General features: G+C 39.1%; 2 protein-coding genes across 2 annotated transcripts in view; one reads left to right on the top strand and one right to left on the bottom strand.

Moving 5' to 3' along the window:
• The first annotated feature begins 24 nt into the window (after nucleotides 1-24).
• LOC139419279 (CD48 antigen-like) lies at nucleotides 25-1,074 on the top strand. Its single transcript, XM_071169232.1, has 3 exons — nucleotides 25-367; nucleotides 544-840; nucleotides 928-1,074. The coding sequence occupies exons 1-3, from the start codon at nucleotides 25-27 to the stop codon at nucleotides 1,053-1,055; spliced, it is 768 nt and encodes a 255-aa protein (XP_071025333.1). The 3' UTR covers nucleotides 1,056-1,074.
• Nucleotides 1,075-3,493: 2,419 nt separating this feature from the next.
• The window catches only part of LOC139419278 (T-lymphocyte surface antigen Ly-9-like), a 38,362-nt gene continuing 15,056 nt past the window's right edge, over nucleotides 3,494-26,799 (bottom strand). Inside the window, exons 7-10 of the mRNA XM_071169231.1 lie at nucleotides 24,670-24,836; nucleotides 4,694-4,984; nucleotides 4,283-4,384; nucleotides 3,494-3,555 (exon numbers count right to left, since the gene is read on the bottom strand). Of these exons, the coding sequence (XP_071025332.1) occupies nucleotides 3,494-3,555; nucleotides 4,283-4,384; nucleotides 4,694-4,984; nucleotides 24,670-24,836 (622 nt within the window). The remainder of the gene's footprint in view (nucleotides 3,556-4,282; nucleotides 4,385-4,693; nucleotides 4,985-24,669; nucleotides 24,837-26,799) is intronic.

The following is a 26,799-nucleotide window of genomic DNA, read 5'->3' as shown; positions in this document are numbered from 1 at the left end:
TAGACTAGGTGGGTGACTTACCAAATGTGTTACTGTGTTTCAGATCTGAAGGCGGAAGTGAAGCCACTGCGAGGGAGAGAAGGGCAGACTGTCACGCTACACACGGGACTTGCCAAACTACAGAGTGACGCAAAGATATTTTGGCTATTTGGGCCAGTCCGTCCAGAGATATTCATTGTTGAGAGTCAGGCCTTCAGAGGAGAAATTATAACTGAGTACAAAGGGAGATTCCAAGGCAGACTACAGCTGGACAGAGAGACTGGATCTCTCACCGTCAGAAACCTCACCATCAACGACTCTGGACTTTATGAGCTTCAAATCATCAGTGAACTGGTCACCTACCACAATATCATTTTCACAGTCTACGGTGAGTATGTTTTAGACCAGTTTTCAATCAATATCGAACAAGATCTGAAATCAGAGTGACATTGTTCATGGTAAATCCACAAATTCCCTTTCTTCATTGTTCATGATAAATGTGACCTTTAGTCAATGTTGTGCCCAATAATCACTGTAATAACTGTTGGTCTCCTGGTGTCCCAGCTTCAGTGCCTACTCCTAACATCAGAAACACCCCACATAATCCCTCAGTAAACAGTCGGTTGGTCAGTGGGAGCTGTTCTGTGGTGTGTTCTGTGGCGAACGGGAAAGAGGTAACCTTGTCCTGGTACAGAGGAGAGGAGAAACTGAACAATACAAGTAGTCCCCATCAGGCCGACCTGTCTCTCCCTCTGGAAATTAAAGGAAAAAACAGTGACACCTACAGCTGTGTAGCAACCAACCCGGTCAGTAACCAGACAACCATACTTAGCATTGAGGAGCACTGTCTGCAACATGCAGGTATGTCGACAATCCATAGCATACTGATATTGGATCAATTGATATGCGTAATGTGACTCTCATTGTCTGTGCGTCTCTCTCACTCAGACTCCAGTGACTGTGCCCGGTGCATCACCCTGACTGAGTTGGTGGTGCGATCAGTCCTGTCTGCCCTGGTGGCTGTGGCCACGATCGCTCTGCTGGTTCATCACTTCTGGCACAGGAGAAACCCTTAGACTCGGACTTGACTCTCTGGGGTATCACTATTTAAAAAACTGTCCATCGTTTTGCATGGACTTGAACAGTGTGACGATATTGTCATTTTACATGACGTAACAAATGTCATGACATAATGAGAAGAAAAAACAAACACCCTTACCTTTCATGAACTAACACTTGTACTTGTCTTTTCTTACTAGTACTGACTTTGCTGATAGCTACACGAGGAAAATGTTTTGATTACTATGACTGTGATATGATATGTCTCTTTTAGCTACCTTAAGATAAACGCACAAACTGTAAGTCGCTCTGGATAAGAGCGTCTGCCGAAATTACTCAAATGTGTTTGGAAAAGTAACTATGTACTGGAAACAGTTTTATAACAGAAGTTGTTTTCACTTGCCCACTAATGTCAATTGCTATAGCAAAAGCATAAGGATACCTGTCAAGAATACACAACTTTGTCATAACCGTGAAAAGTATCATGGTGTTTGTTGGTGGACTATTTTGTTTTGTTTTAGGAAAGTGGACATTGCTCTCCTTGTCATAATGCTATCACAGTGTCATTGGTGCTTTCACCCATGGAGATCACACGTCAGACACATAACAGCACTTTAACAGTGGCCTGTTAAAATATAGTTATTCTAAGTCTTTTCAGCGGGAATTAATCTTGTCAGGTACTAACAAGGACATTGAATCAACAGTTTGTTGTATATTCAAATATGTTAAAAAAACATGATATTACATAGAAATTATTAAAATAACAACATTCTCTCAGCATTTGTATTTTGGCACAATGGCTAGTTAGCTCACTGAGCAGAGCTCCTGGAGCTGTGCAGCAATAGTGCTGTTGTGACGACAACCCGGATCTTTTTGTTGCGCAATCTGGAGATTGTTATGAGTTTAAAATAGTGTCTAGTGCCTACACTCTTAGCTGAAAAAAATGATATCTAGAACCTAAAAGGGTTATTCGACTGGCCTCATAGGCAAACCCTTTGAAGAACCCTTTTTGTTTCCATTCCATCCAGGTAGAACTCTTTTGGGTTCCATGTAGAACCCTTTCCACAGAGAGTTCTACATGAAACCCAAAAGGGTTCTAGTTGGAACCCAAAAGGCTATTTTCTATCTTGCCCCTCACCCCTAGCACCCAGTTGGGCTGATTCAAGTTTCCCTGCTCCTCAGCACAGATAAAAACAAACAACAGACACTTCTATAGATGCCAAATACTCTACAGGTTTTGGTTCCATATGCATTTCCACAGATGAGATGAGAGGTTGCTGTTGTAGTTAAGTAAACATTATCACAAAAAAGACTGTGCCTTGTAAGGGAATAACCGCACACCTCATCAGTGTGAGAATACAAGAGGCCTCAATATCCAAGTGATATTGATGGCAAACAATGATAAAAGAGGAAGGTAAATTCAATCCATATAAAGCCATATATAAACGTTTGATATAAAACGGCTGTGACTGTAGCTCCACATGGCACCTTCTACGGAGGCAAATGAAATGAAACAGCCAGGGATCCACCTGAATTTTGCATAATAGAAACTCTAATTTTTGTTGCAAAACGTTTTCAGTTTCGAGGAAACGGTTTCCATCGCTAAACATTTTGCAACAGTGTCCGACTAATGAATACACTGTCCTAATTAGAGTTCAACTTATGCTATGTTACCTATAACCCTTTATGCTACTATACTGGTTCAATGTTCTAACTAAACTATTTATAACTTTGACCAATTCCCAGAAGTTTGTAAGACCCTAGTTAATGAAGAATTAGACAAAGCCCCCAGTCTGCAATAGATCAATCCTTTATTCAGAGAGTACTCTGAAGTAAAAAATGAGGACACAGTAATTTTATAACCCCTCACACACACACACACACATAATTTCTCATTACCTTCTACAAGCCTAGCCATTCCTAACAGTTAATCCCCCTTACCAAAGTTGGGGAGGCCTCTTTCCTGTTATTTGGTTTCAGAGTTATCACAAGTCGACAGTTCAGTTGGCCTTGAATGTTTCAACTCTACCCAGCTCATATTGCGAAACAGTAACACAATGGCCTAGTCACACACATTATGGAATTATTACTCTAACACATTTCATACAATTATATGATTTCAGGGTGGAATCCTTTCGTCATTACTTTAAACATATAAATTCCTTTATCAACTAGCAAACCCACAGTTGGTGTCACAAAAACCATAAAATCCCACCGGACACACACCGGTTGAATCAACATTGTTTCAACATAATTTGTCAAGTTATTGTGATGTGGAAAATACATTGGATTTGGCAAAAGTAATCAATGTTGACCAGACCAGCCTCAATTTGTCAGGACATGGACTCCACAAGATGTTGAAAGCATTCCACAGCAATGATTGCCTATGTTGACTCCAATGCTTCCCACAGTTGTGTCAAGTTGAGTGAATGTCCTTTGGGCGGTGGACCATTCTTCAAACACATGGGAAGCTGTAGACACTCATACACAAAGTGCGCTGGAGACACTGGTTTGGTACTGGAAACAATGAATATAAGGTTGAAAAGTGGTGGAATTCCCCTTAAAGGCTATCTTTAAAAAAAAATGTAAATATTTATTCAACTGTTGGTCAATGTCTTCAACAAATGATCAGGTCTATATAATTATCAAACATACATTAGTAATGGAAAGGAAACACAGAGTCTTTGTTTAAGTATTAAAATACTCCTTTAGTAATACAATTGTAGTCAGAAGTTGGTACAGTGTAGAGGAGGGATTATTTGCTGCATAAAACACATCCTTTGTTCATGACAAAATGTACATTCTGTTTTTACAGTGGCAGGGACACAGTCTAATGGGTTCTTTTTCTTCAATGGGGAAGAAGATGAAATTGAGCGTTGGACTTGTAACCGAAAGGTTGCAAGTTCAAATCCCCGAACTGACAAGGTACAAATCTGTCGTTCTGCCCCTAAACAGGCAGTTAACCCACTGTTCCTAGGCCGTCATTGAAAATAAGAATTTGTTCTTAACTGACTTGCCAAGTTAAATAAAGGTAAAATGAAAATAAATAAATAAAAATGCAGGGTCTGACAGAGTAGGCTACACCAACAGAGTCCTCCTCTTCTGGACTCCCTGAGGTGGATAAAGAGCACCCTGTACAGTGAGCACAAAAACAATTGCGTATTTCAACACTGCTCATACCATACAGTATCAACCATGACAGGAGTACTTTGTCTTTAGGCTACTCAAGAAGGATGTCACTTACCTTTAATATCTTTCCTTTTCCAGATGCAGCATATTACGATAAATAACGTTAGGCCTATTCCAAGGACTATCACAACGATTGTGATTAGATTAGGATCAGACTCTGTCGGAATAAAAACAGGGAACAAACTGATGAGTCCCAAAACAATATATACACTTTACCCTGTTTCTTCTCATAATTGAATTTGATAGTGTTGCTAAATTGTTCTACTTTTTTGCTTAATTTAATCAATAGCAAAAAATAATGTAACTGAATGCTGTCTGTGTGGGCTGTTCCTGTCGATAAATATGACTGTTTTATCTGGTGTCTAACCCCCAGTGCTGGAAGAATAGCAGTGACAGGGGATCCAAATAAACTAATTAACCAGCCCAATAACAAAGAAAATGTTGCACATTACCATTAATGACATACCTACAAACTGAAGGCAGAGTGTTTCAATGTTGAGTTTGGTTGTCTGGTTGCTGACTGGGTTGGCAGCCACACAGCTGTAGATGTTGTTGTCCTGTAGCTTTATCTCCAGAGGGAGAGACAGGTTGGTGGAGAGGCTGGTCTGGTTGAGTCTCTTCTCTCCTCTGTACCAGGACAGGGTCATGTCTCTCCGGTTCTCCACAGAACACACCACTGAACAGCTCCCCTTCTCTGATGAACTGTCCAGAAAATCACCTTGAGGGATTTTTCTGACTTGAGGAAGTGGTACTGGAGCTGGGATTTTAAAATGAAAACAATGATTCAACACAGATTCATGTCATTAATATTGGTCCTCTGGGTAGGAGGACAACTCTCACTAGTAACAAAGGTGTGGTGAGCACATTCAGTTTTTTATTTATCACTTTGGTGCAATTTTCACAAGTATGTGTACATTTTCACAACTTTAAGCACAAATCTAAACAGATCAAAACTGCTCAATTCAAAACTAAGCACATTCTCAATTGACTGAGTGCAACAAACAGTCACTTGTTCACTGCACAAAATCACCCTTTCAATTTGCATTTATATTCAAAGTATTTTCTTGCCAGACTGAGGCTTTTAATTTAGAAAGTGAAGAATTATGCCGATGACTTAACACAACATACAAACAAAAATAACATACAGCTCCTGCCTCCTCTTGCATAAGCTGTTGCCATTATACCCGTAGGCTACACTGAATAAACTATGAGCTCGAACGCACCCACTGTTTGACAGTCAAAACTCGTACCAGGAAATGAACAATAAACAAGGAAATTGTTTAATATTAGTTTTGATATACCTCCACGTTGTAATTGTTATATATGATCACATTATAGTTAAGTTTCGATAAGTATGCCTAGGCTAAATACATGATTAGACAGAGCATTTTAGGCTACGGAGCAAAGCACAACATGAGGTTTTGCGCGCACAATCCAATTGTCGGCGTTCGACCACAAACTCTAAACATGGTTATTTTTATCTGACAGGTGATCAAAAAACAAGACATCGGATAACATGACTAACCCCACATTATTACAAGAACATACATGTGATTCGCCTAAACCGTTTCCATTCTCAATGTCTGGTTAGGCCTATTCATAATACGGCTTTAGATTCGGTGACTGGGGACATAATAACAATCGCTACAATGGTGTTGTAAATATCAGAATTTAATTGATACACTATAAGATTATGATTTTAGCTGGTGATACTGTAGTAGTTACAGTGACAAGTCACAAAAGTTTATATTGTGCAATGTTGCTTGGGGCAGAAATGGCATACAGTATACTACATCAATTCCTTTTACTGAAGGCTTCTGTTAGACAATTCATGCCACAATAATCCTATATTTCACGATTTCTTTTCAAAAACTGTTTCAGTAAGTCAAAAAAAAATCTCAACATGCTCCAAAATTTAATTAAAAATGGGAAATGTTATTTATCCTCTATTTTTAATTCTATTCAGCACTTCAAAAATATCCGTTTTGAAAATTGTATCATGTATTTTGTGCTATTAGATTAAATGTTACAATAAAATTACTAATTGGTGAGCCTGTATCATTCTCTGATATACAGTATTGGTGACTAAATCCAATGTTCATGTTATTTGCTGAAGAAAACGTGATTTTTCATGAATCTCAGGGTTGAAAGATGTTTTGACCTCCAATGAATCCCAATTCAAAGGTTCTGAACATAAGACATGGAGCATTACAAGTGTTGTACCAAGAGTTTTGAAAATATACCTTACATCTGAAAAATGTGCCAAAGTGATTGAAAAAAAACGGCAACAACATGGCTAGCATTATAATATAGCTTATATAATAATAATTATTATTATTGTCATGTATTATAATAATAATATAGTGCCTATAATAAGTATTTTATTGTGCTACAAAATGGGATGGATTGATTTTTTTTATTTTTTTTTAAATTACCTTCAATTTACTAGGCAAGTCAGTTAAGAACAAATTCTTATTTACAATGACAACCTACACCGGACATACCCTGACGATGCTGCACCAATTGTGCGCAGCCCTTTGGGACTCCTAATCACGACCGGTTGTGATACAGCCTGGATGAGGTATTGAACATTTCTCTGGTCTGTGTGGTTGAATCTGTGCTTCAAATTCACTACTCAACTGAGGGACCTTCAGATGTTGTATGTAGCCTATCAGGTACACAGGAAGGGGTAGTCATTCAAAAATAATATTATTATATTATTTCACACAGAGTTTGTGATTTGTAAAACCAATCTTAATCCTGAACTATTTTAGGCTTGTTCTAACAAAGTGGGTTGAACATTTTATAGAGTTTTCTTTTCACTTTGACATTATGGAGTATTTTGTGTAGATTAATGACAAAACAACCCTATTGGTCTAAATCCATGTCAACCCCACTTTGTAACACAACAAAATGTGAAAAAGTCCACTGGGGGCGAATATTATAGGCACTGTGTAATGTTTTGTGTCACACCTATTACTGTAAGGTATGGGCATTGGGTCCCACTTGAAACCTTGTTATATATAAAAAACCAATACTCACCATAGACAGTTAGATAGAATCTCTGAGATGTTTTGTGTGTATTGAAAAAGTCTAGCTGATAAACTCCAAAGTTGTTGAGGGTGAGATTTCTGATGGTGAGAGATCCAGTTTCTCTGTCCAGCTGCAGTTTCTCTCGGAATCTTCCTTTGAATTCTGTGATGTTCTCTCCTCTGATGACCTGACTCGCAACTATTGAGGTGTTTGGAATGACTGGACCAAAGAACCAAAATATCTTGTAAGCCTGTAGTCCAGTTAGTCCAGTGTGTAGAGTGACAGACTGCCTCTCTCTCCCTGTCAATGTATTGACTTCAGCATTCACAGCTCCCAACAGATCTGGAATCAAACAAATAAAATATTAATGTGTTGTTCAGTAGCAAAGACAAAAGGCACATATCATTCTGTGTGTGTGTGTCAAGGTTATTATAGTTTTGTTTTAATTTGAAATTCAGTTGACCTTAAGTTTGTTTTCAGATCCACTTTACTAGTTTTTATTTAGTTTAAGTTTTATAAAAACATGTATTTTTAGGTTTAAGGTTATAGGTTAGGTTTAAAGGTAAACTCAGCAAGATTACGTAGACACCACAAATTAAACTGAAGTACTGGGTCTATGGCCACAACCTAGGGCTCGGTTTCCCAAAAGCAGTACAAAGTTAATCAGTAGAACCTTCATAGGAACATCTTTAAAATCTCCGAGCTGTTATTCCAAAGCAATCTCTAATAGGCTAGCCTACACATTATGAGGAGACCTGCCTGTTGTAACCAGCAGTGCAAAAAGGTATTAGGTGAACAATAGGTAATTAAAGGAATGAGAACAACAGTAAAAAAAGACAGTGAAAAATAAAAGTAGCGAGGCTATAACAGTCGCGAGGCTATATACAGGCACCGGTTGGTCGGGCTGATTGAGGTAGCATGTACATGTAGATATGGTTAAAGTGACTATGAATTTATGATAAACAGAGAGTAGCAGCCATGTAAAAGAGGTTTTATGGGGGAACATAATGGAAATCGTACGGGTAGCCATTTGATTACCTGTTCAGGAGTCTTGTGAATTGGGGGTAAAAACAAACACCGACACGAAGTACAATTTTTATAGGAATAGCCTACTTACCGATGATGAAAAGTACTGATATTCCCAAATATTGAAGCGTTGTCATTTTATAGTTCTCTATTACTGTGACTTTAGGTCTCTTCACGGCCACTTTACGCTCTCTACGCTTTCAGGCGGGCGCACGGTTAATAGTTGAAGTTAGGGCAGTTAGGCCCCTCCCTCTTTTTGTATAGATTGTTCCAGTGTTCATGGTGGCGCTTTCGGGTCACTACTTTCACCTCTTCCTTTTATCGGCGGATTCCAGAAAGGGTTCGCTTGGTAAGCGGTCTATGTTAGTGTATAAGCGCAGAAGTATAGGCTACCCGCAGCTATTCAATAGTTTAGAGCAGCTAGCTAGCCTCTCCATCGGGGTGCTCTGCTGTACCATCTCGTTTGTGTTTCGTCCTTGTTTTTATTACTTGTGACAGTGTGCCAACCTGGGCGATACTCGGTTTGGTCTAGCGGTATTGCGGCGCTGAGGGTTTGTTTTAGTCGTATGTGAAGACAGCGAGATGACGTAGATGCACAAAGTAAACGGGGTCAATTGTCACAACCTGGTCCCGGTTTCCCAAAAGCCCAAAAAGTTAATCAGTAGAACCTTCATAGGAACATCTTTAAATCCCCGAGCTGTTTCCCAAAGCAATCTTTATTATTGTTGCACTTCAAAAAGCTCGTAATCTAACGATGATAACTTCATAGTCGACCACATATCACGTTAACACTCTTTGCAATTGATACATTCCAGCAATGTATAAAAATATGGTTGAAATGAAAACCGAGATGATTCCATGCCATGGTCAATCAATTGAGTTATCAGAATGACGGCACAAACCGTAATTCTCTTACCAAACTTTGCTTCTGCGCCGTTCAAAGACCGACTACAGATGGATGCTCAGACTGGATCTCTCTCACCATCAGAAACCTCACCATCAACGACGCTGGACTTTATCAGCTTCAAATCATCAGTGAACAGGTCACCTACCACAATATCATTTTCACAGTCTACGGTGACTATGTTTTAAATCAAGTCAAGAGACTAGTTTTCAATCAACATCGAACAAGATCTGTATTCAGAATTACATTGTTCATGGTAAACACACACATTCCCTTTCCTCATTGTTCATGATAAATGTGACCGTTAGTCAATGTTGTGCCCAATAATCACTGTAATAACTGTTGGTCTCCTGGTGTCCCAGCTTCAGTGCCTACTCCTAACATCAGAAACACCCCACATAATCCCTCAGTCGACAGTCGGTTGGTCAGTGGGAGCTGTCCTGTGGTGTGTTCTGTGGTGTGTCCTGTGGTGTGTTCTGTGGTGAACGGGAAAGAAGTAACCTTGTCCTGGTACAGAGGAGAGAAGAACGGGAAACCCATTCTCCTTCTGAAAGGCACACATACATACTCCATGTCTGAAGGCTTTAAAAACAATCCTTATTTAACCTGTCTCCTCACCTTCATCTACACTGATTGAAGTCGATTTAGTAGGTGACATCAATGGGTGACATCAATTGCCTCGTTAAATAAAGGTTCAATACAAAAATATGTATAAAAAAAACAAGGGATCGAAGCTTTCACCTGGAATCCCCTGGTCAGTCTACAGTATGTCATGGAAAGAGCATGTGTTGGATACTCAGTGTATGTCATCATGGTAACCAATTTTCAACATAGACAAACCTTGTTTAACATATGTTGATTTTGTACTTTTGAAACGACATCAGATCTTCAACGTTATACTCACTATCAGAAAAAAACCAATAGGCTGGGCAACACCTCCTACTGGAGAGTTAATCTATATACAGCTACCCATTTGGTCTCCCATCCAGGGTCTTAATTAAGCCCATCTTTGATATTTCTCACTGACTATTACCAATGTGCTATTGTGAGAATGATTGAGAGATCTCTAAATAACTAAATAGATTCACTGTTGCTTTCGAAGTCATTCCAAAGGATATGTTTAACAAAGCAAATGAAACGTAACCATACTTTACAATTCATTTATCAATTATACTATTTAGGCCTTTATAGCTATTGTTTAAAATTCAACAAAGGGTCCAACTAAAAATAGATAATACATATAGGCCTTGGGTTTGAAGCTTTGGTTGATTTATCATTTTAACATAATTGACATGTGGTATTCACGTCTCCATCTCAACCAAAAATTAAGAGTTAGTACTAAATCAAACCAATCAAACATTAAATGCACCTTAAATCAAGTTTGATTTGATTTAGTGCTATTCTTTAACTGTGATTTTTGGTTGAGATGGAGATGTGAATCTGACGCATCAATTATTCATTTGTAGACGAACTGGAATTAAAGCCAGACTAAAACAAAAGATACATCTCCTTCAAATGTTGATATTTGGTTGCATTGGCAACCAAACACAATTCAAAATCACTTGTGTAATACAGTAAATAGCCTATTAACGTGTCGACAAGTTAACAAGTGATATGTTGGATTTAGGTCTCCAAATAAACCAAAAATGTAAGTAAAATAATAGGATTGAGCCAGTGGCTCAGATGAAACTATCCTACCATTAGATATATAAAGTATATTTTAAATGTTGATATTTGGTCCCGATGTCAACCAAACAAAGTTCAATATGACTTTTGTAATACAGTAAATAGCCAAAAGTTTAAGGGCAATTCCACCACTTTTCAACCTCATTTTCAATTTCTCCATCACAATTCCAGTCTCTACATATGTGAAAATGGTGCATGTATACATTTTGTGGAAAAAATACATAAATGTATTCATGTGATGGCATCGGCGGTGGTCTAAGGCACTGCATCGCAGAACGAGCTGTGGCACTAAAGATTCTGGGTTTGAATCCTGGCTCTGTCGCAGCCGGCCGGGACCAGGAATCCCATGGGGCGGTGAACAATTGGCCCAGCGTTGTCCAGGTTAGGGGAGTGTTTGGCCAGCAGGGATGTCCTTGTCCCATCGCGCTCTAGCGACTCACTCCTGTAGCGGGACGGGTGCAGTGCACACTGACACCATCACCAGGTGTATGCGGTTTCCTCTGACACAGTAGTGTGGCTGGCTTCTGGGTTTAGTGGGCATTGTTTCAAGAAGCAGTGCAGCTTGGTTGGGTTGTGTTTCTGAGGACGCACGGCTCTCGACCTTCACCTCTCCCGAGTCCGTAAGGGAGTTGAAGCCATGAGACAAGTCTAACTACCAATTGGATACCGAAAAATGGGGTAAACAAATATATATATAAAACATTTATAAAACTGATTTTCAAACATGAGAATCGTAGTGAAGTGAGGAGCACCTTGATGTCACAGAAGCATTTTTTAACCACAGATCATAGAAGTGCACTGTAGACACTTCTTTGATACTGGAAATAATGAATATAAGGTTGAAAAGTGGTGGAATTCCCCTTAAAGGCTATCTTTAAAAAAAAATGTAAATATTTATTCAACTGTTGGTCAATTTCTTCAACAAATGATCAGGTCTATATAATTATCAAACATACATTAGTAATGGAAAGGAAACACAGACTCTTTGTTTAAGTATTAAAATACTCCTTTAGTAATACAATTGTAGTCAGAAGTTGGTACAGTGTAGAGGAGGGATTATTTGCTGCATAAAACACATCCTTTGTTCATGACAAAATGTACATTCTGTTTTTACAGTGGCAGGGACACAGTCTAATGGGTTCTTTTTCTTCAATGGGGAGATGAGAAGATGAAATTGAGCGTTGGACTTGTAACCGAAAGGTTGCAAGTTCAAATCCCCGAGCTGACAAGGTACAAATCTGTCGTTCTGCCCCTAAACAGGCAGTTAACCCACTGTTCCTAGGCCGTCATTGAAAATAAGAATTTGTTCTTAACTGACTTGCCTAGTAAAATAAAAATAAATAAAAATGCAGGGTCTGACAGAGTAGGCTACACCACAGAGTCCTCCTCTTCTGGACTCCCTGAGGTGGATAAAGAGCACCCTGTACAGTGAGCACAAAAACAATTGCGTATTTCAACACTGCTCATACCATACAGTATCAACCATGACAGGAGTACTTTGTCTTTAGGCTACTCAAGAAGGATGTCACTTACCTTTAATATATTTCCTTTTCCAGATGCAGCATATTACGATAAATAACGTTAGGCCTATTCCAAGGACTATCACAACGATTGTGATTAGATTAGGATCAGACTCTGACTGATGAGTCCCAAAACAATATATACACTTTACCCTGTTTCTTCTCATAATTTAATTTGATAGTGTTGCTAAATTGTTCTACTTTTTTGCTTAATTTAATCAATAGCAAAAAATAATGTAACTGAATGCTGTCTGTGTGGGCTGTTCCTGTCGATAAATATGACTGTTTTATCTGGTGTCTAACCCACAGTGCTGGAAGAATAGAAGTGACAGGGGATCCAAATAAACTAATTAACCAGCCCAATAACAAAGAAAATGTTGCACATTACCATTAATGACATACCTACAAACTGAAGGCAGAGTGTTTCAATGTTGAGTTTGGTTGTCTGGTTGCTGACTGGGTTGGCAGCCACACAGCTGTAGATATTGTTGATATTGTTGATTCTCTGATAATCCTATATTTCACGATTTCTTCTTCGTTTGTACTCTATAAGGCAAAAGTAAAAAAAAAATCTCAACATGCTCCAAAATTTAATACAAAAATGGGAAATGTTATTTATCCTCTAATTTTAATTCTATTCAGCACTTCAAAAATATCTGTTTTGAAAATTGTATCATGTATTTTGTGCTATTAGATTAAATGCCACAGTAAAATTGAGTGAGCCTGTATCATTCTCTGATATACAGTATTGGTGACTAAATCCAATGTTCATGTTATTTTCTGAAGAAAACAGGATTTTTCATGAATGACTCAGGGTTTTAAGATGTTTTGACCTCAAATGAATCCTAATTCAAAGGTTGTTGTACCAAGAGTTTTGAAAATATACCTTACATCAGAAAAATGTGCCAAAGTGATTGAAAAAAACTGCAACAACATGGCTAGCATTATAATATAGCCTATTATATAATAATAATAATAATTATTATTATTATGTATTATAATAATAATAATATAGTGCCTATAATAAGTATTTTATTGTGCTACAAAATGGGATGGATTGAATTATTATTATTTTTTAAATGACCTTCAATTTACTAGGCAAGTCAGTTAAGAACAAATTCTTATTTACAATGACAGCCTACACCGGACATATCCTGACGACGCTGAAGGGCGACGCTTAAGGGGTAGTCATTCAAAAATCATATTATTATATTATTTCACACAGAGTATGTGATTTGTTAGGCCAATCTTAATCCTGAACTATTTTAGGCTTGTTCTAACAAAGTGGGTTGAACATTTTATAGAGTTTTCTTTTCACTTTGACATTATGGAGTATTTTGTGTAGATTAATGACAAAACAACCCTATTGGTCTAAATCCATGTCAACCCCACTTTGTAACACAACAAAATGTTAAAAAGTCCACTGGGGGCGAATATTATAGGCACTGTGTAATGTTTTGTGTCACACCTATTACTGTAAGGTATGGGCATTGGGTCCCACTTGAAACCTTGTTATATATAAAAAAACAATACTCACCATAGACAGTTAGATAGAATCTCTGAGATGTTTTGTGTGTATTGAAAAAGTCTAGCTGATAAACTCCAGAGTTGTTGAGGGTGAGATTTCTGATGGTGAGAGATCCAGTTTCTCTGTCCAGCTGCAGTTTCTCTCGGAATCTTCCTTTGAATTCTGTGATGTTCTCTCCTCTGATGACCTGACTCTCAACTATTGAGGTGTTTGGAATGACTGGACCAAAGAACCAAAATATCTTATCAGCCTGTAGTCCAGTTAGTCCAGTGTGTAGAGTGACAGACTGCCTCTCTCTCCCTGTCAATGTATTGACTTCAGCATTCACAGCTCCCAACAGATCTGGAATCAAACAAATAAAATATGAATGTGTTGTTCAGTAGCAAAGACAAAAGGGCACAAATCATACTGTGTGTGTGTGTTTAAATTGTTTAAAATTCATTTTCAGATTTTAATTTGAAATTCAGTTTAAATTAGTTTTCAGGGCCACTTTACTAGTTGTTGTTTTTTTAAATAAAAAAAACACAGTTATTTTTCATTTTTATATTATTTAATTTTAGTGTTAGGGACAGAAAGATGCCTATTTGTGCGAGGCTATGAGACATTTTTTGTTTTAGGGGATGTCACTCCATGCAGCTGTGGCGCAGTAATGGTGTGTTCAAGACAACTTGTAAAATCACGACATCAGAAAGAGGCCCGAGTTCGAATTCCGAGTTGGAAGACCGTTCAAAATTCAAAACGATTTTTCCCATTCGGATTTCGTATTTTTCCCCTTGTTCCCAGTTGTCTTGAACACATTGAGGTCGGAGAGTTCCGAGTTTCCAGTAGTTTTGAACTCGGCATAATGCATAAGGTGATGGTTAGGTTAGGTTTAAAGGTAGACAGCGAGATAACGTAGATGCACAAAGTAAACTGTAGTGGGTCAATTGCCACAACCTGGTCCCGGTTTCCCAAAAGCCAAAGAAAGGTATAACCTTCATAGGAACATCTTTAAATCTCTGCATTGTTTCCCAAAGTAATCTTGATTAATGTTGCACTTGAAAAAGCTCGTAATCTAACACTGATATCTTCAAAGTCGACTACAAATAGTTACCACTATCTTTGCAATTGATACAAACCAGCAATATGTAAAAATATGCTTCAAATTAAAATCGAGATGACTGCATTAAAATATAAATACAGTGGGCTAATAATATTGAAATACATTTAATGTTCAATCAATTGAGGTATATTTTGATACTTGTAGGCTCTGTAATTTGTCTCAATATATTACATGATGTGTAGCCTAACGTGCCAAATCTCGATTTAGAGCATTATTATAGAGTAAGCATTATAATAAGCCGCCTTAATATTTGAAGCGATTGTGATAATATCTTTCTTGGAGCATAAATTCCATCACTATCGGGAAACCGGGCCGTGTAGCTTTGAAGCGCAAGGCTAAACTCTCTGCTGTTTTGGTCCCGTAGCTACCACTTTTTTAGCAACCTGAAGCAATCCCTTGCACATGCGCAGATACCCGGTGAGAAAATATGTGTTGCATTGTGCTCATCTCAATGGGCGCGTTCGAGCTGATCCCCTTTGTCAAGTCAAAATGTATTGCATTCTGGGGATACACATTTTCTGACTTGCATCTCCATGTCAACTGCATGAACGTTACAAAAATCCTGTGATCAAATGTCATGAAGTTTTGACTGCAGTCGACTGCAAGTTTCTGCATTTGCTCTTTACAAACTTCATCCTGCAGCCATCACATTGTAGGTTTGTCACCCAATCATTAGGGTGCTTTAATTTGACCCATGCGAAACTTTGAATATATGCAAATAAATGTGATTTGAGTCTCTCTCACTAAGTGATTGTACAATGTAGCCTACGCACATTGTGATTTTAGTTTGTGGGTGTGTGCAGCCCAGCCTCACATTCAATTCGCGCATGTATGTACAAAATGTATTTCAGCAGATTTCGTGCGTTGTTGTGCATTTTTGTGTGGTTCAATTCGTTCGAAAATACACGAATTTATGTGCTACTTAATTCGTGCGAAAATACACGAATTTAACCAGTAGGCGACACACAAGCCTTTGCAACAACGTGTGTGATATGGGGGTTTAAATGCATGTTTATTTTGAAAATTTAAATGACATTTTATAAACAATGCCAACACTGTGATGTTGATCTGAGCCTTGCTGTTTGAAAACTACTTTAATGTCCGGCTGTCGCAGATGCACCTCCCCTACTTACTTTTTCTATCTATTTAATAGTTAAAATAGTTATTTATTAACACCAGATACAAACATACACATATGAACAATAACTTACAGACACGCACAAACAACGACTACATCTCATCTGCCCAGACGCGCATGCTCACACCCCCATCCCTAGTGCCTGCATTATTGTTTGCCACATGGCCTGAAAGTGTACAACAACAAAAAATCTCAGTCGTCCATGCACCAATTCTGTTCATGATGGCTGACAGGTTGATTTCCACGTTTTTAGTATTGTTTTTTTCAAGATGAGGGATGAGATAATTATCCAACCCATCGGGTATCTCACTACACCCAAATATACCAGGTCTAGAAAGAGGCAGACAGACGGATTACAAGTACGTTTACATTGTAATAGGCTACTTCTGACAGCCAACGTTCTGGCTCCTCCCATCATTTTTTGGACTTTATAGCATTCCCAGAAAGCATGGATTATTGAGTCACTGTTAGCTTTACACTTAGGATATGTTTCTACCATTGTGCTGTAGAATTTGTGAATTATGTATCTTGTATAATACATTATGTACATTGTATTATACTGTTAGCGTAGCCTACAGTTTCGTAATCTAATTTTGTTAGTTATGTGCCGACATTCCCTCAATCATGTACCAACATCAGTTCTTTTTAAGTCTTGTTTCCAATAGTTTATATTTTTTTTAATAAGATTTTCAGTTGAATATGCTCTCTGCAAGTTTTTGTATATTTGATTTATCATAACAATATCTCTTTCAGACAAATATTATTCCCTCAAGGTTACTCTGATGTTCACAAGATTTCAAATTTAAATTTCATGATATTTACCTTTTTAAATTACATGTATTTGAAAACATCTACATTGGTCAGTCCAAAATAGCTTTTTAATTCTGTCATGGAAATAAATGTATTTCCTGTTAACAAGCCATTTACGGTTTCTATGCCTTAAAAGCTATTTAAGGATTGTTCTATAGGGATGTGTTTTTAAGGAGATTTATTGGTAGAATACGTTACTGATAGAATACGTCCCTAATAGACTTGTAAAATGTAATTAAATAGGCCTAAGCCTCTTGTGTATGCTAAAAAGCGCATACAAAATGAAAGAAAAGAAAGAGCTCAAGGAACTACACTGGACTTTATACAAAATGGAAACCACATATCCTGAGGCCACCTTTATTGTAGCTGGGGATTTTAGCAAAACAAATTTGAGGAAAATGCTATTGAAGTTCTATCAACACCTTGCCTGTAGGACTCGTTTATGGAAAACACTAGCTTACTCGCCTTTTCGCGATCTACAAGACCCGCCCTCGCTTCGGGCAAATCAGATCACAACTTAATTTTGCTCCTCCCTTCCTATAGGCAGAAACTCAAACAGAAAGTACTAGTGCTAAGGTCTATTCAACACTGGTCTGACCAACCGGAATCCATGCTTCAAGATTATTTTGATCACGTGGACTGGGATATTTTCTGGCGTTGGGTTGGTTCCTGGTTGCGAGGACCTTGTGCATTTCAGGTAAAATAACAACTCAATGTTTATATCCCAGAACAAATTAACTAGCAACAGCAAGCTAGCTAAATAGGACACATTAGCTAGCAAGTGCAAGCTAACTAGCTAAATTGCCATAAATGTTTAGTGCTTTTTGACCTGGCCCCAAATTAATGTAATTGGTTCAGAGTTTGTTTTGACATTTTAACCTGCGTGTTGATGACGCGTTTGGTGTAGAGGGACAAAATACATTTATGCACGATGGCGCACGCGTGCAGACGGTTTGGGTTCCGTGTTAGGTCACGTTCTCTCAGCAAACTCCTGCGCGTACCCTCATCAGTTATGCCACGCATTATCTTATCTCTGACCACTTCATCTCTTAAAGCACCATAGTCACATATGGCTAGCTGCCATTTCCCTTAGCCTAGTGACAAAGCTGTCAATGGACTCCTCGTCCTCCTGTTTGCAACAACTGAAAACGTAACGCTTGCAGATAACGTTCTTTGCTGGCTTAAAGTAACGTTCAAGAGCATCAAGAACAACTGTTGCGTTACCTTGCTGAGCTGCTGTTAGGTTCAGGTTGTGTTTGTATACTTGTCGGCATTCAGTTCCCATTATAGTCCGTCAAAGTGGCAGCCACTACCACCTCATCGTCCCTTTCCAGAAGTCCCGTTGCTAGTGCATAATCCTCCCATTCACCTCTAAACGTTCGTGCTCCAATCTCCGCTGAGCTTCATAGCGACGGGAGGGGGAATGTTCGCGGCCATGTCTAACCGGTGCTAACAACACTGAAGCTAACTAGCAAACTCACTCAAGCTAAGATCAATTTCGGCAAACTTTTACTCAAATAAGCATTTTTTTTGGTAAACCAGACCAGGTGACTCTAATTTGCGGGAAATCATGGTTAGTTATCCGACTCTGACATCATGTTTGAATGTTAAATGACAAGACAGAGATATTGATGCGAGTAACTAGTCTTGTTCAGTACATTGCAATACATCCGGGTATTTCAAGCACACCGGTAAAACACTGGAGTTGCAGTAATTAACATTTACCAACAGATAGCATTACTATACCATCTTACACCCATATCAGTGACTGAGTTCATCAGGAAGTGTATAGGGGATGTTGTTCCAACGGTGACTAATAAAACCAACCAAACCAGAAATCGTGTATAGATGGCAGCATTCCCGCAAAACTGAAAGCACGGACCACCGCATTTAACCATGGCAAGGTGACTGGGAATATGGTCATCAGTACAGAGACCAAGTGGATGTATAACAGTATAGACTTGACGTCCGTCCCCTCGCCCCGACCTGGGCGCGAACCAGGGACGCTCTGCACACATTAACAGTCACTCTCGAAGCATCGTTACCCATCACTCCACAAAAGCTGCGGCCCTTGCAGAGCAAGGGGAACCACTCCTTCAAGGTCTCAGAGCAAGTGACATCACCGATTGAAACGCTATTAGCGCGCACCACCGCTAACCAGCTAGCCATTTCACATCCGTTACACTCACCCCCCTTTTGACCTCCTCCTTTTCCGCAGCAAGCAGTGATCCGGGTCAACATCATCAATGTAATAGCATAGACTTTACGTCCATCCCCTCGCCCCGACCTGGGCGCGTACCAGGAACGCTCTGCACACATCAACAGTCACCCTCGAAGCATCGTTACCCATCACTCCACAAAAGCTGCGGCCAACACAAGGGGAACCACTCCTTCAAGGTCTCAGAGCAAGTGACGTCACCGATTGAAAAGCTATTAGCACGCACCACCGCTAACTAGCTAGCCATTTCACATCCGTTACAGATGCGCAATTCAAGGGCTCAGACACTTGGACGTATGTGGCAGGGTCTACAGACAATAACGGATTACAAAGGGAAAACCAGCCACGTCGCGGACACCTATGTCTCGCAGGGCTCTCCAGAGGGTGGTACGGTCTGCCCAACGCATCACAGGGGGCACACTGCCTGCCCTCCAGGACACCTACAGCACCCGATGTCACAGGAAGGCTAAAAAGATCAAAAACATCAACCACCCAAGCCACGGCCGGGTTACCCTTCTGTCATCCAAAAGGCTAGGTCAGTACAGGTTCATCAAAGCTGACTGTTAAATAGCCATCACTAGCAAAGTACCACCCGGCTACTCAACCTTGCACCATAGAGGTTGCTTCCCCATATATTATAGACATGGAATCCACTGGCCACTTTAAATAATGGAACACTAGTCACTTTAATAATGTTTACATACTGCTTTACTCATCTCATATGTATATACTGTATTCTATTCTACTGTATTTAGTCAATGCCACTGACATTGCTCATCCTAATATTTATATATTTCTCAATTCCATTATTTTACTTTTAGATTTGTGTATTGTTGTGAATTGTTAGATACTACTGCGCTGTCAGAGCTAGGAACACCAGCAAGCATTTCGCTACACCCGCAATAACATCTGCTAAATATGTGTATGTGACCAATAAAATTTAATTTGATTGTGATTTGGGAATGCGAGACAGTCTCAAATAACCATCCAACCACCAATATGATTGGTTCCAATTATATTCGCCCTCGCCCCAAATCCAATTTTCAGAAAACAAACCGAGGACGTGCGAGAACGGAGGTGGGGGATAGAAGGAAGATATGGCGGAAACGAGGTTTCGTTCTGACAGCGCTAGGAGTTTAGTTGTGACTCCCTTCACAGGAAGTGAGAATGAGTCGGTTACAGTGGCGAAGAAAAAGGGAAACAAGAACTCAACTTGTGTTCTAAAATAGGAAACCACTAGACTCGTGTATCGTCTCCAGTCACGAGATTGGTCCTATTTAGATTTGTTTTGTGTGTCTGCGGAGCAGAAGAAGCGTGTTTTAAAGACTCGAAAAGATCAGAGTGGAATGTTTTCTGCATGGATTTTCGTAGCAGGGCGCCTATCAAGCGGGTTACTTCTGGGTTCGCGCAAGAAGTAAAACCACACGATATAACTGAAGACATCGATGGAGTGTTTGGTGCACGTCGATTGACCTGTATGGTGAACGGAGAAAAGTTCACTTCATCCATGCTACTCTTTGATGAGGAGTCTCTCCCTTCTCATATAACGTTAGGATTCATGAGATACCCTGTAAGAGTTTTCGTGCACAAGCCTCTTCAGTGTCATACATGTAAAAGATGTGGTCATGTGTCAAGTTTGTGTAGAAGGGAAGAATATCGACCGTTTGAAGTTGGATATTCGACGGATATTCGAACTTTTAAACCTCAATAGCTTTCAAACCACTTGAGCCACAGACTCCAAATAAATGTCATTATGTTGTATTATATTATTATGCAGACAACATTGCACCGGTCTTATTTCTATGATTTGGACATTAATTCGCTTTCCAGAGCTAATAAACATGTGGAAATGTGAGCAGCATTTTGTATTCCTAGTTGAATTAGTTAAGGAGCGTAAACAAAGTACCAGCTTTTTTTACATTCAAATTTCAATAGCTCATTGGTCATGTGACCTACTTGACTCAAACAAGGTCCAGAATGTCCACTGACTACCGTTTTATATTTCTCACCCTTTAGTTTGTCCATTTTCATCTCACATGTTTTTACATTACATTAATTTTTCCAAATTTAAAATTTCAGTAGCTCCTTGGTCATGTGACCTAGTGACTTCAAACATGGTTCAGAATGTACCCTTCTGTATTGCACACTCCTGATTGTACTGTAAAATAACGCGGTGTAACATGCATTTTTAATCATTTAAAATTTTGCATTTTTAATATTGCATAACCTCTAGTTATGTCTCTTCTATATTGTTGTACATTAATATTAGTTTGCCAATTAGGGCGTTCAGTCCAGTGTTGTGTTTACCCTTTTCTTTAATATTTATCTATAATAATTGGTAGTTCTAAGTACTTTTTCCACCTGTGTTTTATTTTTACAAAGTATTTAACAGCGGTACACAATAGGAGAGAGACAGATAATATCTAATTTCGTCGTTAATATCAACCATAAAGGAAAAGGGCAAAGTACGAGAGTCATGCTATTAATTGTCCAAAGCAGGGATGGAGAGTGCGCTAGTGAGGTAGGCTGCAGTGGGTTTGCTGGTCAATACATATACTGAACATATAATATAACCACAGTAATGGTGGCCAGTAAATCAAGGAATAAAAATGTAATATTGACAAATTAAACAGAAATTGTAGACCATTAATATTTTCCAACATGTCAACAGACCTTCAAATTAGTATGAAACATTTTCAGTGTTAACTTTCTCTTTATCCCCGGTTGATATATATTTCAGAGCCTCTTCAGTGTGTGTTCTTTATACAGTTTGTGTTCTTTATACTGTTGAAATATTTTGTTGAACTATTTTGTCTTCACATGGAACCACCGCGGGCATGCAAAACATTCAATCTAAAACAAAACAAAGCGTAACACGTTATAAATAATATAAAATATCAATGCAGTATGACAAATGACGAATTAGCCATCCATTGTGTTATATCATATATTGTCCTTACACGCTGTCACTGTTGTCAAAATGTTATAAACATGTTAAATAAAGTTACTAACCCAGTCAGTCTTTGGGCCACATCCAGGTTCTTTATCAGTGGCACACATGAAGCAGTTATTGGCTTTGTTGAACTCTGAAATCATAGGTTTGAACTGATCATACGGCTGTCTGACAACTACATAAAAATAGAGAACCCCTGTGGTTCAAGTCAAGAGCTACCCTTCCCCTTTCAGTCTGCTCTGCGCATGTCTGAAAGTGACAGAGCCAGCAGCCAAGAGAGTTTTTCAAAGTTTGTCATAAAAAATTATTACACTTATGAATGTAGTTAAAATGCTAATATGTATTAGATCCAGTACAATGGAATAACTAAGACCTGAATTTGAATGCAGCGTGTTCCGATTCCTCCTCCTCTTTCTGTCCAGCAGGGTCAACCAAAAACACTTGGCCTGATGGTTCATGCAGATACTGGGGAAGCAACATAGAAATGTATTGATCCCTTAAATGATTGTACTATTAAATGACCCATATCACAACCCTCATACCTCGTCACAAAAATGTACCTAAATCAATTTTGGAAAAAGGATTTTACTCACAAAAGACATAGGAATGTATTTTTCCAGTTAGAAATAGTAGGCCATGCATCAAATAACTATTTTCATCAGAAAAACGAACCCTCAAATGCACTTTTGCATTTTGTAAGTTGTGTGCAGGTGGCTTGTTGTGAATGCACTCAAATATCAAGTCATTATCAGGTTATGGAAACTGCATTCTAATACTCAACATGGAAGGATTTGTCTTAATGTACAGTATATGAAAGTGATGCTATGAAAATGATTATTTCACCTTATCAAGCTCACTCTGACTGACAATTTCCTGCCTGTTACTGTGATTAAAAAGAGCATATGAAACATAGTTTTTCATGAGGCCTACCTGTGCCCCTTCCTTTAAGCACCTCTGTTCGAACACCTCTGAACATTGATAAACTAAAGGGTGTGCAATGTGTAGGCCCACTCAGTGGACATTCTGAACCTCATTTTAAGTCACTAGGTCACATGACCAAGGAGCTATGGACATTTTACGTTTTTAAAAACTAATGTAAAGTCTTGTGAGATGAAAATGGACAAACTAAAGGGTGTGCAATATCGAAGGGTAGTCAGTGGACATTCTGGACCTTGTTTCAGTCAAATAGGCCACATGACCAATGCGCTATTGAAATTCGAATGTAAAAAAAAGCTGGTACTTTGTTTACACTCCCTAACTAATTCAACTAGGAATACAAAATGTTGCTCACATTTCCACGTGTTTATTAGCTCTGGAAAGCAAATTAATGTCCAACTCAGGAAAATAAGACCTGTGCAATGTTGTGCGCAATTTTTCCAACATAATGACATTTATTTGGATTCTGTGTCTCAAGTGGTTTGAAAGCTATTGAGGTTTGAAAGCGCGAAAATCCGTCGAATATCCATCTTGAAACGGTCTTTACCTCAGTCGATATTCTTCCCTTCTGCACACACTTGACACATGACCACATCTTTTACATGTATGACACTGAAGAGGCTTGTGCACAAAAGCTCTTACAGGGTATCTCATGAATCCAAACGTTATATGAGAAACCAACTCATTCTCACTTCCTGTGAAAGGAGTCACAACTCGACTTCTAGCGCGTTCAAACAAAAGCTCAGTTTCCGCCATATCTTCTTTCTATCCCCCACCTCCGTTCTCGCAGGTCCTCGGTTTGTTTTCTGAAAATTGGATTTGGGGCGAGGGTGAATATAATTGGAACCAATCATATTGGTTATTGGATGGTTAGTTGAGACCGTCTCGCATTCCCATTGGCTGACATTGTCATTTCACTTAATTGAGACAATTGAGACAGAGACGGATGTCCTCCAGAGACCCAAATGTAAAGCAAGTGAAGAGACATTTAAAGTCCCAGCAGTAGACAACTGGAAAATGACAACGCTTCAATATTTGGGAATATCAGTACTTCTCATCATCGGTGAGTAGGCTATTCCTATAGAAGTTGTACTTCGTGTTGGTGTTTGTTACTGCTGTAATATACAGGTAGGTATAGACCTATGGTTATTAATGTATACCTTTTAATTCAAATCAAAATCAAATCACATTTTATTGGTCACATACACATATTTAGCAGATGTTATTGCGGGTGTAGCGAAATGCTGGTGTTCCTAGCTCTGACAGCGCAGTAGTATCTAACAATTCACAACAATACACAAATCTAAAAGTAAAATAATGGAATTCAGAAATATATAAATATTAGGATGAGCAATGTCAGTGGCATTGACAAATACAGTAGAATAGAATACAGTAAATGCATATGAGATGAGTAAAGCAGTATGTAAACATTATTAAAGTGACTAGTGTTCCATTATTTAAAGTGGCCAGTGGATTCCATGTCTATAATATATGGGGAAGCAACCTCTATGGTGCAAGGTTGAGTAGCCGGGTGGTACTTTGCTAGTGATGGCTATTTAACAGTCAGCTTTGATGAACCTGTACTGACCTAGCCTTTTGGATGACAGCGGGGTAACCCGGCCGTGGCTCAGGTGGTTGATGTCTTTGATGATCTTTTTAGCCTTCCTGTGACATTGGGTGCTGTAGGTGTCCTGGAGGGCAGGCAGTGTGCCCCCTGTGATGCGTTGGGCAGACCGTACCACCCTCTGGAGAGCCCTGCGAGACATAGGTGTCCGCGACGTGGCTGGTTTTCCCTTTGTAATCCGGAATTGGTCTTAGCTAGAGTGAGTTTGCTAGTTAGCTTCAGTGTCGTTAGCACCTGTTAGACATGGCAGCGAACATTCCCCCTCCCGCTGCTATGAAGCTCAGCGGAGATTGGAGCACGAACTGGGATACGTTTAGAGGTGAATGGGAGGACTATCCACTAGCCACGGGACTTCTGGAAAAGGACGATGAGGTTGTTGCTGCCACTCTGAGGACTCTAATGGGATCTGCATGCCGAAACGTATACAAACACAACCTGGACCTAACAGCAGCTCAGCAAGAAATCTTCTTCATGTGGTACCCTTCCTGCAGGCTCATTTGGACAGAAATGTCTGTGAACTTGCACGTGCCTTGGTGGAAGAGTGGGATAACATCTCACAGCAAGAACTGGCAAATCTGGTGCAGTCCATAAGGAGGAGATGCACTGCAGTACTTAATGCAGCTGGTGGCCACACCAGATACTGACTGTTACTTTTGATTTGGACCCTTCCCATTTGTTCAGGGACACATTATTACATTCCTGTTAGTCACATGTCTGTGGAACAGTTTATGTCTCAGTTGTTGAATCTTGTTATGTTAATACAAATATTTACACATGTTAAGTTTGCTGAAAATAAACGCAGTTGACAGTAAGAGGAGATTTATTTTTTTGCTGGGTTTATTATGTTAGCTCGTTTAATGGTGTGAAAATCGTGATATTTGCCTTGCATTTCAATCTACACATGCATTTGGAGCGGCAGGTAGCCTGGTGGTTAGAAGGTTGGGCCAGTAATCGAAAGGTTGGTGGATCGAATCCCCGAGCTCACAAGGTAAACATTTGTCTTTCTGCCCCTGAACAAGGCAGTTTACCCACTGTTCTTAGGCTGCCATTGTAAATAAGAATTTGTTCTTAACATCAATTTGCAGCAGAGTAGTCAACCCTATGGCAAAAATTGATGTCCTGAATAATGCCATTGATGGACATCTCAGTCCATCACCATACCTTGGGGATCTTTTCGAGAGCACAGTGTACCAACTCAGTCTTGCGCCAGAGGACGAAAATGTAATTCGGAGAGTGTGCATCAACTACATTGTTGCTTTAAGCAAGGAGCTGCAAGCAAGGCTCCCAGACAACCTTGAAGCCTTGCGAAACATGGCCTTGTTCAGTGTTAAGGAAATGTTAAAGCACAATAAAGGCACCACTGAAATGATCAAAGTAGCTGAGGTACTGGGGTATAAGCTCCAAACAATTGAGAAAAACAATTGATAAAATTGTTTCCCAATGGAGAAACATCCATCTGTTTAGGTGGGACTCAACTGAAAATATAGTCGAGTGAAGTGAATGACTACACGGACTCTTCCGGATCAAATCCATTTGAAGAACTGTGCTAAACTGCACTCGCTGCCCTCTCCTTGCCACACTCAAATGCGGTCTTCTGCTGGTTCCAGCTCCAGCCAAGCAGCTAGCCAGCCAAGCAGCACAACAACCTGGAGAGAGCTGCCTAGCGCACACATCGTTATTTGGGTTAAGTTGCTTTTTCAATAAGATAGCATATATACCTTATTATTAGCTTGTACCTATAATTGTTGATCAGTTAGGTAGCATGTTAACTAACTACCAATAGACTGCTTCAAACTATAATTGTTCAGAATGTGTAGGTTTACTAGTTAAAGAGAAAATAAATTCAATGTAATTGTTCAATAATGTGTAATGTGTAAATGTTCAATAATTCAATGTGTTGTGTAAAAAATCTGATCATATACAATGTGTTGTTTATTTTACTTTTACAAATAAAAATGTGATAATAAACAAACAAATCTAAACTAACAAATATCAAATCATATTTTTCGCGTAGATGGCCAGTCAATTTGAGTAACGTCATTGTGTATTCTACGTAATGACGCGATTTTAGGTTATTAGGTAATGATGTCATCA

This window comes from Oncorhynchus clarkii, chromosome 10 (genome assembly GCF_045791955.1).
Source record: "Oncorhynchus clarkii lewisi isolate Uvic-CL-2024 chromosome 10, UVic_Ocla_1.0, whole genome shotgun sequence".
Lineage (NCBI taxonomy): Eukaryota > Metazoa > Chordata > Actinopteri > Salmoniformes > Salmonidae > Oncorhynchus > Oncorhynchus clarkii.
The sequence above is the reverse complement of the archived record's forward strand: the minus strand, read 5'-3'. Positions and strand labels throughout refer to the sequence as shown.

Excerpts from the sequence above, each read along its gene's own strand:
- LOC139419279 (XM_071169232.1), top strand. The coding sequence starts at position 25 with ATGTGTTACTGTGTTTCAGATCTGAAGGCGGAAGTGAAGCCACTGCGA. Across the intron at positions 368-543 it reads TATCATTTTCACAGTCTACG|CTTCAGTGCCTACTCCTAAC; the intron begins GTGAGTATGTTT and ends CTGGTGTCCCAG. Across the intron at positions 841-927 it reads GCACTGTCTGCAACATGCAG|ACTCCAGTGACTGTGCCCGG; the intron begins GTATGTCGACAA and ends TCTCTCACTCAG.